Here is a 12,296-nt window from a genome sequence, read left to right on the forward strand (position 1 = left end):
AGAACACACACATATTGCTATCCAAGTGTTAATACTTATTCCGATTGGTCTAACTGGTCCAGTCTTTTCTTTTTTTTTGAAAAGGTAACTCAGTCACTCTATTTCACCCTAGCAAAGGTAACAACTTGAATCGTGTGGCCCACCAAATCACTTGAAACAAAAGAAAACTAAAAAAAGAAAGTGAAAAGGACTCAACAAGATATGGCGAAACTATCATGTTATTTCTAACACCTGAGCTCTGTGCTTTTATGAATAGACTCTATAGATGTTTCCATCTAGTCAGATTGGTTCCTAAACTCCTAAAACAAAAATGTTTCCATCAACTTAGATTGGTTAGTGCTATCCTTAATAGGCGTAAATTTCTAGGCTCTGGAGTTTATTTATTGCAACTAAAAAGTTTCTCCCATACCCCCAAACTTAAAATTAGCATTGTCCTCAATGTTCTAAAGATGAAATTAAAAGCATGAACAAGGAGAGACAGTTACTATTTGAAGCGGAAGAGTTAAGGAAAGATATTACCGTGTTGCATGAGATTGGGTTACCTCCCAAGAAGTGCTAAGTTTAAAGTCTTCAGCCAGACGTAGGAAAGGTTTAGTCAACTCGAACCGTATAACAGTAGCCGGAATAACTGTGGGTCTTTAAAACCAAAAAGAGCTGACAAAAGGAAACTGCAGTGAACCAACGAAATGAACAACACTAGCATGCCCTTACCTAGTTTCCTGATAACTATCGCTAATTGTGGTTCAAGTTCAGGTTCTATGAAAGGGTCTATATAGAATATTTTCATTGGCTGCGTTTCTTCATAGGTTGGATCCAAATTATTAGGTATTAGAGTCTGTAAAAACTCAAATACGAACTTAGAATCACGAAGTAATAACCTAAATAATTGCGGATCCTCTAAGTCAATCATATATGACTTACAAAGTTGACCACAATGAGAGTAGTGGTCATTCTTAGGAAAATGTGTCGATTCTATTAACCTAAAGTACTTAGGATTAGTCTCAGAACTTAATATTCGACTCATTTGAAACGTTCCCATAGTTGGAAGAAAACTATTTGGTGGGAAAACAAAGTCAATCTGGGTATCATAGCCTGGGCAAACCACATCAACCAGCGGATGGGTTTCTAATAACTGAACTCCTTCATGGACATCATTAGGTTTGGGAAAACGAGTATGAAAGTAATCTTGTAAATTTGTCGAGGCAGAGATATCAAGTCCTAAGTGAAGGGACTTTCTGAGAGTTAAAGGTAAGGCACTATGAAGGTGATAATCACCCCCAAACTTAGAGTTTTCAGTGTCTCTAGATAGACCTCTAATTATTTCTTGAATTTCCGTATCTTCAGAGTCCTTAAACAGTATTCAAGAGATTCTTCTAAGTTATTATCAGGTAGTGCATCTTTACTCATCTCTACGGGTCTATCTTCTTCTTCCAAGACTATTGTTTCTAAGTCGCTAGACTCTAAAACAGTATTTTCGAAATGAACCCGTTCCTCTAAACCACTATCGGCTTCGTAATCAAAAGGAAAAACTACATCGTCTAAAACGGTGGTATCCCTAATCAAATCCTCGTCTTTTTGAATAGGTGAATAATCATAAAAATTATTTGGATTTGAACTAGAAATAATATAATCACTATACAGCTCAATTGGATTACTAGACTCCTGATCACTATGCCTACATATTTCAGATTCTTCATTACTGCTATCCTCATCATCATAGTACGAAGATGATTGAACCTTATCTAAATAAGTAGTGTCTTTTATTCTAACCTCGTCCTCTAAATTAGGCAAGTATTCACTATTTACATCGAGGGTAAAATTGGAAACACTATTTTGGAAATTTAGATCTTTTAGAGAAGTTCTATTCTGGGTCTCTAACAAAAGCTTTTGGGCCGACTCACATGAATTCCTGACGTAATCTAGGAAACCAGGTAAAGAAAGTTCACTCGTTGCATTATTTTCGTCCATAACTAAGTTATTCATTCCAGCGAACTTACGTGTTGTCTCAGCTAACTTACGTGTCGACTCAAGTAAAGAGGAATTAGCAGAATTTTTCTCGTATGACTGATGGTTGTGAGGATAGTGATTGGGCTCACCATGGTATGAACCATAACCTTGAAAAGTTTGGCGTTCCCAACCACTATTCCCCACCATGGTAATAAAACTGATGATGTCCATATTCAAATTCGGGTCGATATTCATTGTATTGGCTTCTATCATACCAGCTCGACATTCTTAATTTCAAGGGAATTCTACACAATCACAAACAAGGCCGACTCGACTCTACCAAAACAAACCTAAAGATTTCTAGCAAACAAAAAGCATGATCGCTCCACTTAGATTGTTTCTAGACCAGCTTCTATCTTTCGAAAGGGAATTCGTTGCAATTTGAGCAAACCCTTCTGGAATCAATCCGAGTCAAAGTAAGTTGAATTGAGGCGAGGGAAGCTCAGTGGAGCTTTGATACCCAAGGCCTCACCGCTATCACAAGGCGGCGCAGTCACGCATTCAACTCACAGAAACCATCATGAACTTTGGAGTGTGCTTAAAGAGCAACCAATATTTTTCGAACGAGTTTCCTATTAAGCTCGTTACCCTATCGGTCTCGTTCTATTCCAAATTTTAAAGCTTAGGTTCGCGTTCGGTTTCGTTTTCCTAAGGCGGGCAAGAAGAGAACGGTGATGAAATCCGAACCCTTATCTTGTTTAGGCCATGCCTTGCCCTTTACTAGGAAAATAAAGACAGTCTGGTTCGTCCTCAAACAATTATCACCTTAAGGTAGACAGTAACCCGCTTGCAGGAGATTCGCGGGTGTTTCGATTGGACTTACCTCCCGTACCAGACGGGCGATGAACCGTTGTCGTCGACTCGGGCCACGACTCCTATGTCGTGTGCGAACCCGAGGGGCCGAGACGATATAGTAATCGTCGTCCTTCCCTGCAAACAGTTTGTATTTTTTTTTTAATTTATAACCCTTCCGTAGGGTTTAAAAAAAAAATAAAGTCCAATTTTTTAAAGTCCAAAGTCCAAAATAAATAAATAAAAAAAATTACAGTTTTCCTCACACACTCTAAAAAAAATTAAAAATTGAAAATTAAAAATTAAATCCTAAAATTGTCCTTTTTTTCTTCTCTTTTCGCTTTTCGCTTTAAGCTTTTTCCTCTCCAAGTCCTTATTTTTCACTTTGAACCTGCAAAATAAAGACAAAAAGAAACGTAAAAAGGAAAAAACAATTCTAAATAAAATAATAAACCTAAAAAAAAAATTCTACCTAAGCACAAATCCGCGTCGGCGGCGCCAAAATGATTAAAGATTTTTTTTGTGGGGTTGTAGTAATGAAGGTTCGAACTCTAAGACTTGTGAAGGTGAAGGATTTTTAGATTTATAAAAATTATATACATAAAATATTGACAAATTGGTAGAGAGTACTGGGACTAAAGATTCGGCCATTTATCATTTTCAAGTGGTTCAGAATTTAACTCTAGGCGATTATAGTTCAAAGCAAAACAAATATGAACTCTAGTTTATTGCCAAGATAGATTTTATAAAATATTACTTGTATTTCTTAAGCATGGCATATCAAAAATCCCTAGGACTAAGCATAAACCATCAAATGAAATCACAAATAATTAATTAAAATCTTAATTCAATTAAAATTGGTGCAAAAAGTAAATAAAAGAATTAATGAAATTACCACATGGATGAAACTCGACCTCCTCCGTCGTCCCAGTGTTGGGTTTAGCTCATCATGATAAAAACACGCTCAAAGTATTTATTTATTGCTCAAAAGGTATTTACAAGGATGAAAATGGAGATGAAATAATAAAACAGTGGAAGTGCGACCCACATAAAGGGTCCAAAATAAAAGAAACAGAAGAGGTGCTATTGTTACTGAATATCTAAGACCCACACCTATGACCCACGTCTGTGAGTCTCTTTCACTGTTGATAAACGACTGTTGCTGCGAGTCCGTTCTTCATGTTCTTCGTGTTCATCAGCAGCAGCAGCAGCAGAAACCGAGTTTGGGAAAACTCGAATTTCTTCTTCTCTGGCTCTCCTCAGCCCCCCAGACTCTCGACAGCCTCTCTGTAGCACATTAGGAACATATTTATACGTAATTGAACCATTGAATCTCCTCCATTAATCCAAAAAATCTTCCCATTACTCGGCAGTGAATGAAAATATTCCCGATATTTTTTCTTTAATTCTATGATTTCTTACGGATTGTTCCATGTTTTATCTCTTCTCACGCGTCATCCTTGAGCTGTAGGGATTGTTTCCAGCCAATAAGATCAACCCATGCACGTCTCTTCCATCCAAGAATTCCAAGAATAGAATATTTTTCTTAATATCTTCCCTGATTTGATTACCACCGGTTATCTAACCAATTTTGACCGAATCCAACACCCATACCAGCTCTATATAGGCCCTAGGAACAAACCCAATCAATTTGGGTCGTTAAGTCTCCTTTAATCCCGTCCAAACTGCCAACCCTAAATCTGCCAGTTGATAACAATTTTTTCCCGCCAATTTTGGTTTTTGAATTTGGGAAGAAGATGTCCTCCCCCCTAACCAGAACTGGGGTGCGAATAGCAGCTGCCTTGGGGTGACCTGGGGGTGCCCCTTAGTAATTAGGTTACCCTTATCCAAAAGCGAGAGTCCGAGTAACACTTGTCCTCCGGGTGACAAAATCAACTTTTCGAGCCGAATTTTCCAAAAATATTTATTTCCAAAAAAATACCTATAAATACATAAAATAACAAAATTAGTACAAAATCGAGTGCCAACAATATATAGTATTGAGATCAAATTAGACACAAAAATGTGTCTATCAATACACAAGAAAGGGACTATAGATTCTTACAAAGGCACCACCAAGCTTGCCAAGCATCCAATGCTTAAGCGCATTGAGCCTCTTCAAATTCTTCTTCAACCCTCTTGCCTGTTACCACAGCCCTAAGACACTAATAAAAGTTACAGTCAACATACTAGTGAATATTTATTTATATGAAATAAGTCCACTACAAATGAGTTTGCACCAAACAACTGACCTTCTCTACCATTGAGACTACCATGCCTCTCACAATGGTATAATCCCCAAAGTAACCAGGACATGAAGAGAACCTACATATTAGCACGCAAAAATTAAATTCTTTCAAGTTTATGGATAGGTAACATTCATGAATAATAGAAGCTGCAATCATGAACAACTTAGTCTCAGTGAAGCACGCAGTTAAGGAAACAACCTTGCAACCCTTGGCACCACTTTCCATGGAGAGTCTCAGTACGTCATAACATTCCATAAGCACAGAAATTTCATCAGTGATGCACAATGAGCATTACGTATCCACAAATTAGACCTTTTCAAAAATAATATAACAATTGAAGACATATGCACGATAAAATGTTACCTCTAAGTTATCACCAAGCTTATCTTCCATAGGATTAGTTGCTATCGATGCTGCATAACATAGATTTATGGCCTCGTGAAAATCATGGGTTGCCTGCCAGAATTTGTAAAAGTCACTGCAAGTGTTGATCTGCGATATTTTGTAAATATAACCAATGTCAGGTAATCATAGTGTACTCAACAAACAATGGATTTGCGATCTTGATTGGTAAAACTTCAACTCATTTAAAACATTTTTTCAAAGAAAACTGAACTCACAATTGGATCAGGAGCATTCACTTGCTCGCACTGCTGGTTCAGGCCAACAACTACTGTGAAAGTTGCATGATCATGGAAGTATTGCGTCTCTAGCTACAACAGAACAAAATTACATGTATATCAGATTTGTGTTGTATGAGGCGCCAAGCCAAGCGCCTCACGCCTGGTTACCTAGGCGCGACTTAGGCGCTCTAGGCGAACATAAAAAAAAATCCAAAGTAAATATCCTTTTTAATTACTTTCATGTACACTAAGTCATTATGCGATGTACATGACAAAAAGAAAGAATCATTATTATCATTACTAGAACTTACATGGAAAGATTCAAACTCTCTTCTCCCTGGTTCTCCAAAACCAGAATCATTTATTCCTCTACATCTAAGACAAGGATTTGTTGGTAAACAAGAGATATATTAGGAAAGCTAGGACATAATATGAATGAAATTTTCTATAAAAGTAATAATAAAACCAATTACTGATGAATCTTAGGAAATAAAATCTATAAAAGTAATAAAACCAATTACTGACGAATATTAGGAAATAAAAATCAATCACGTTAATCCGAATCACTTTTTATGTTCGTGATTCACGTTAGTAATAAATCTCATTGACAGTTAAATTAGGAAATAAAAATCAATCACATTTATATTCATCAAGTTAATTTCTTAAATATTAATTTTTCTACCATATTTATTATTATACAATGTTAGCAGTAATTGATAGCATAATTCTGAAAATGGAAACGAATTCCTATCAAGTTGCACGTAATTAGAGCAATTATGCTAAATCAACTAATGAATTACTAGCATAGTGTGGCCTCTGAGCAGAATTATACAACAGACCATATAACAAAAACAAATATTGAAAATTATGTGAGAATTATACCTCAAAAAATCCATTATCAATAGTCAAGATACTGACATCTAATGTACCACCACCATCAAAAACAAGGATGTTCTTTTCTCCGTTTTTTTGTACAAACCATAAGCCATAGCTGCTGCGGCTGGCTCGTTGATGATTCTTACTACATTTAATCCAACAATCACACCAGCATCCTTGGTAGTAAGCATCATAGCTAGATTTAAAAAATCCACATAAAAAATTTCAAATTCTTCCAAATCCACAAAATAAATTGTGGAATCAAACATGAATTAATTTGATTTGGTTCTCAATCTTTCCAGGAGCAATAATGACAGCATCCTAAGAATGCTTCAGCGGTTTCCTTCATCTTGGTCAGAATCATAACACTAATTTCCTCAGGACTGAAAACCTTAGTCTCCCCATCCTTAAGTTTAACCTCAACATATGGCTTTCCTTCCTTGTTGACAATCTTGTATGGTAAGGGTTTCATATCTCTCTGTACCTCTTTATCATCAAACCTAATCAAAACCAAAATCACTCATAAATCACAAACCCAGAAAAATCTCCACTACCAATTACACATAAAATCTTAATCTAATCCAAATCTAAGTATTTTTTTGACTTACCTTCTTCTGATAAGTCTCTTGATATCAAAGACAGTTCTCATTACAATTCCATCAAATCAACGAACACCAAATCAAAGTAAAAAAAAAAAATCAAAGTAAAAAAACAACAAATAGAACTGATAAGCAGTGCGACCAACTTCTGCTTCATCACCACCACCACACCATCATCATCAGGAATCATTATAAGAACCAGTTGAAGTAAACCACAACCCTATTCAGAAAAATAACACTACAATCGAAACTATTACAAGGAAAATCAAGAGATTGAAAATTCACCCTAACCCTAATATTAAAATAAATTTATGAAATTGAAGATGTAAGAAGATTGAGTCATAGATAATTATCCCAATGAATCGTAAGAAGTATTTCATCATTGAAAACACAGACTACCAATGAAATCGGTTATTAGCTTGAGGGTATTGATTTTTGTTTCACCTTCTCGATCTGGATCGAGATGGAGAAATCGATTCTTTGAAGAAGAAGATGAAGAAGAAGAAGAAGGTAATGGATGTCGATGAAGAGCAAATGTTTTTAAACTTAGATTGGAAAAAAAAAAACAAGAAAAAGATGGATATGGAGATGAGTTCGATGTGAGCTAGTGAAGAGGTAAGAAAAAATAAAGATACTGGGATAAAATATAAAGACGAGTACATTGATAAAAACAAAGAATCTCTCATTCATCCGTTCTTTTCAATAGGAAAATCGTGAGCATATAAAATGTGGGGCCCAAAATCCATTATCAGATCTGCATCGAAGGCTGAGGGTCGGTGAATCAGTAGTTTTATGTTGGCAAAATGATAAATATATTTTTCAATTCAGAGACGGCTAATTATCCTCTCAGAAGTTTTACGGTTTTTTATTAAATCAGAGACCGCTTTTACGGGTCTGCGGCCTAACTACCGTTACTAGGGGGTCTCTGATGTGGGTCGGTAAACACTCATTTTTCATTAGTGGAGTGAAGTAAAACGAATCATCGATCTCCAAAATGTAGCAGATTCAATGCATGATGCATTTACTGATATCGCCAAAGTGACGAGATCACATATACCAGCTGAAAACGTGCCTGCAAGGTTAGAAGTCCCTACTACGGGACAGAGAACTCTAGATGGAGATGCTAAGCTTAAACTTGGTGGAAGTTTATCTGAGGCAGTGCCCCTCCAAAGGAAAAGGGGGAGGCTACCTGGTTCGATCGATACTCACCCAAGGAAGAAGAGAGTGAGTAAGGCACAATCCGATCCATTTATCATCAATGCAGATAATCCTTCTCATGAAGTTGTCTCTGATTATAGTTATGTCCATGAATCAAACTGGAGGACACTCCGATGTCTGATATGATTCCAGAGAACAAAGAAATCTCTATGGATTATAAGAGTGCATATGTGTTGATGGAAAGATCCTTCACAAATATTGATGATATATTTGCATATACTGTTGCTCGAGAAATCATAGAGCACGATGATATCGAACCACGCTCTATAACATAATGCCAAAGAAGAGCAGATTGGCTTAAATGGGAAGTTACAATCTAGGAAGAACTAGATTCACTGGCAAAGAGACAGGTATTTGGTGCGGTAGTGCTAACCCCACTAGGTGTAAACCTGTAGGACATAAATGGGTATTTGTCAGAAAGCGTAATGAGAAGAATGAAGTCGTAAGAGATAAGGCTCGCCTTGTGGCGCAAGGTTTCTCACAACGCCCTGGAATTGATTATGAAGAAACATATTCTCCTGTAATGGATGTTATAACTTTCCTCTACTTAGTTAGTTTGGTAGTTTCAGAAGGACTTGAAATGCATCTTATGGATGTGGTTGCAGCATATCTCTATGGGGATCTTGATTCAGAGATATACATGAAAGTGCCCGATGACTTTCCATTACCCGAATCAAATAACTCTAAACCACAGAGTGCGTTTTCAATTAAGTTGAAACGCTCACCTTATGGATTAAAACAATGCGGGCGGATGTGGTATACCCATCTAAGTGATTATTTGATTAGGAAGGGATATACAAATAATGAGTTATGCCCATGCGTATTTATAAAGAATACAATTTCCGGATTTGCAATTATAGTTGTTTATGTTGATGATATGAACATAATAGGTACTCTTGATGAAATAAGAGAAACCGCAAGCTATCTGAAATCTGAATTTGAGATGAAAGATCTTGGGAAAACTCGGTTTTGTCTAGGAATTGAACTAGAACACCGAACCTCTGGAATATTAATCCACCAGTCTGCATATGTCCATAAGATATTCAGGAAATTTAATATGGACACGGTGCACCCCGCTAGCACTCCCATGATCGGTCGAAGCTTATATATGAATAAGGATCCATTTCGTCCTAAGCAAGATGACGAAGAAGTATTTGGAGCTTAAGCTCCTTACCTAAGTGCAATAGGCGCATTATTGTACTTAGCACAATGTAGTCGACCAGACATTTTATTATCAGTGAACTTGTTAGCTAGATATAGCTCTGCGCCAACGCAGCATCATTGGAATGGTATAAAGAATATATTTAGATACCTTAAAGGAACCATTGACATGGGTTTATTTTATGCCTATGAGGACAAAAGGAGGGATGTTAAGACAACTCCCTACACTGAAACCCCAAATAATGTTTTGGTTGGTTTTGCTGATGCTGGGTACCTTTCAGACCCACATAAATCTCGATCCCAAACTGGTTATGTATTTACCATAGGAAACACAACAATATCATGGTAATAGACCAAGCAAACTCTCGTGGCTACCTCCACGAACCACTCTGAGATCATTGCCCTACATGAGGCAGTTCGTGAGTGTATATGGTTAAAGTATGTCATTACACATAACAACTTAGTCTCAGTGAAGCACGCAGTTAAGGAAACAACCTTGCAACCCTTGGCACCACTTTCCATGGAGAGTCTCAGTACGTCATAACATTCCATAAGCACAGAAATTTCATCAGTGATGCACAATGAGCATTACGTATCCACAAATTAGACCTTTTCAAAAATAATATAACAATTGAAGACATATGCACGATAAAATGTTACCTCTAAGTTATCACCAAGCTTATCTTCCATAGGATTAGTTGCTATCGATGCTGCATAACATAGATTTATGGCCTCGTGAAAATCATGGGTTGCCTGCCAGAATTTGTAAAAGTCACTGCAAGTGTTGATCTGCGATATTTTGTAAATATAACCAATGTCAGGTAATCATAGTGTACTCAACAAACAATGGATTTGCGATCTTGATTGGTAAAACTTCAACTCATTTAAAACATTTTTTCAAAGAAAACTGAACTCACAATTGGATCAGGAGCATTCACTTGCTCGCACTGCTGGTTCAGGCCAACAACTACTGTGAAAGTTGCATGATCATGGAAGTATTGCGTCTCTAGCTACAACAGAACAAAATTACATGTATATCAGATTTGTGTTGTATGAGGCGCCAAGCCAAGCGCCTCACGCCTGGTTACCTAGGCGCGACTTAGGCGCTCTAGGCGAACATAAAAAAAAATCCAAAGTAAATATCCTTTTTAATTACTTTCATGTACACTAAGTCATTATGCGATGTACATGACAAAAAGAAAGAATCATTATTATCATTACTAGAACTTACATGGAAAGATTCAAACTCTCTTCTCCCTGGTTCTCCAAAACCAGAATCATTTATTCCTCTACATCTAAGACAAGGATTTGTTGGTAAACAAGAGATATATTAGGAAAGCTAGGACATAATATGAATGAAATTTTCTATAAAAGTAATAATAAAACCAATTACTGATGAATCTTAGGAAATAAAATCTATAAAAGTAATAAAACCAATTACTGACGAATATTAGGAAATAAAAATCAATCACGTTAATCCGAATCACTTTTTATGTTCGTGATTCACGTTAGTAATAAATCTCATTGACAGTTAAATTAGGAAATAAAAATCAATCACATTTATATTCATCAAGTTAATTTCTTAAATATTAATTTTTCTACCATATTTATTATTATACAATGTTAGCAGTAATTGATAGCATAATTCTGAAAATGGAAACGAATTCCTATCAAGTTGCACGTAATTAGAGCAATTATGCTAAATCAACTAATGAATTACTAGCATAGTGTGGCCTCTGAGCAGAATTATACAACAGACCATATAACAAAAACAAATATTGAAAATTATGTGAGAATTATACCTCAAAAAATCCATTATCAATAGTCAAGATACTGACATCTAATGTACCACCACCATCAAAAACAAGGATGTTCTTTTCTCCGTTTTTTTGTACAAACCATAAGCCATAGCTGCTGCGGCTGGCTCGTTGATGATTCTTACTACATTTAATCCAACAATCACACCAGCATCCTTGGTAGTAAGCATCATAGCTAGATTTAAAAAATCCACATAAAAAATTTCAAATTCTTCCAAATCCACAAAATAAATTGTGGAATCAAACATGAATTAATTTGATTTGGTTCTCAATCTTTCCAGGAGCAATAATGACAGCATCCTAAGAATGCTTCAGCGGTTTCCTTCATCTTGGTCAGAATCATAACACTAATTTCCTCAGGACTGAAAACCTTAGTCTCCCCATCCTTAAGTTTAACCTCAACATATGGCTTTCCTTCCTTGTTGACAATCTTGTATGGTAAGGGTTTCATATCTCTCTGTACCTCTTTATCATCAAACCTAATCAAAACCAAAATCACTCATAAATCACAAACCCAGAAAAATCTCCACTACCAATTACACAAAAAATCTTAATCTAATCCAAATCTAAGTATTTTTTTGACTTACCTTCTTCTGATAAGTCTCTTGATATCAAAGACAGTTCTCATTACAATTCCATCAAATCAACGAACACCAAATCAAAGTAAAAAAAAAAAATCAAAGTAAAAAAACAACAAATAGAACTGATAAGCAGTGCGACCAACTTCTGCTTCATCACCACCACCACACCATCATCATCAGGAATCATTATAAGAACCAGTTGAAGTAAACCACAACCCTATTCAGAAAAATAACACTACAATCGAAACTATTACAAGGAAAATCAAGAGATTGAAAATTCACCCTAACCCTAATATTAAAATAAATTTATGAAATTGAAGATGTAAGAAGATTGAGTCATAGATAATTATCCCAATGAATCGTAAGAAGTATT

General features: G+C 36.0%; 3 protein-coding genes and 2 long non-coding RNA genes across 5 annotated transcripts in view; 1 reads left to right on the forward strand and 4 right to left on the reverse strand.

Moving 5' to 3' along the window:
- LOC113299870 (uncharacterized protein At2g39795, mitochondrial-like) overlaps window positions 1–12,296 on the forward strand; it is a 34,159-nt gene that overhangs the window by 14,910 nt on the left and 6,953 nt on the right. The window lies entirely within an intron of this gene.
- Window positions 5,507–6,016, reverse strand: LOC113299871. Its single transcript, XR_003335235.1, has 3 exons — window positions 5,983–6,016; window positions 5,669–5,761; window positions 5,507–5,540 (listed from the first exon to the last, which is right to left on the reverse strand). It is a non-coding gene; the product is annotated as an uncharacterized LOC113299871 (long non-coding RNA).
- On the reverse strand, window positions 6,446–7,196 carry LOC113296132 (luminal-binding protein 4-like). The gene is made up of 4 exons (XM_026544463.1): window positions 7,156–7,196; window positions 6,863–7,047; window positions 6,601–6,743; window positions 6,446–6,487 (listed from the first exon to the last, which is right to left on the reverse strand). Exons 1-4 carry the CDS (start codon window positions 7,194–7,196, stop codon window positions 6,446–6,448), a joined length of 411 nt encoding a protein of 136 aa, XP_026400248.1.
- On the reverse strand, window positions 10,281–10,790 carry LOC113299872. Its single transcript, XR_003335236.1, has 3 exons — window positions 10,757–10,790; window positions 10,443–10,535; window positions 10,281–10,314 (listed from the first exon to the last, which is right to left on the reverse strand). It is a non-coding gene; the product is annotated as an uncharacterized LOC113299872 (long non-coding RNA).
- On the reverse strand, window positions 11,220–11,970 carry LOC113296133 (luminal-binding protein 4-like). Its single transcript, XM_026544464.1, has 4 exons — window positions 11,930–11,970; window positions 11,637–11,821; window positions 11,375–11,517; window positions 11,220–11,261 (listed from the first exon to the last, which is right to left on the reverse strand). The coding sequence occupies exons 1-4, from the start codon at window positions 11,968–11,970 to the stop codon at window positions 11,220–11,222; spliced, it is 411 nt and encodes a 136-aa protein (XP_026400249.1).

The sequence above is a fragment of the Papaver somniferum genome, chromosome 7 (genome assembly GCF_003573695.1).
Source record: "Papaver somniferum cultivar HN1 chromosome 7, ASM357369v1, whole genome shotgun sequence".
Taxonomy (NCBI): domain Eukaryota; kingdom Viridiplantae; phylum Streptophyta; class Magnoliopsida; order Ranunculales; family Papaveraceae; genus Papaver; species Papaver somniferum.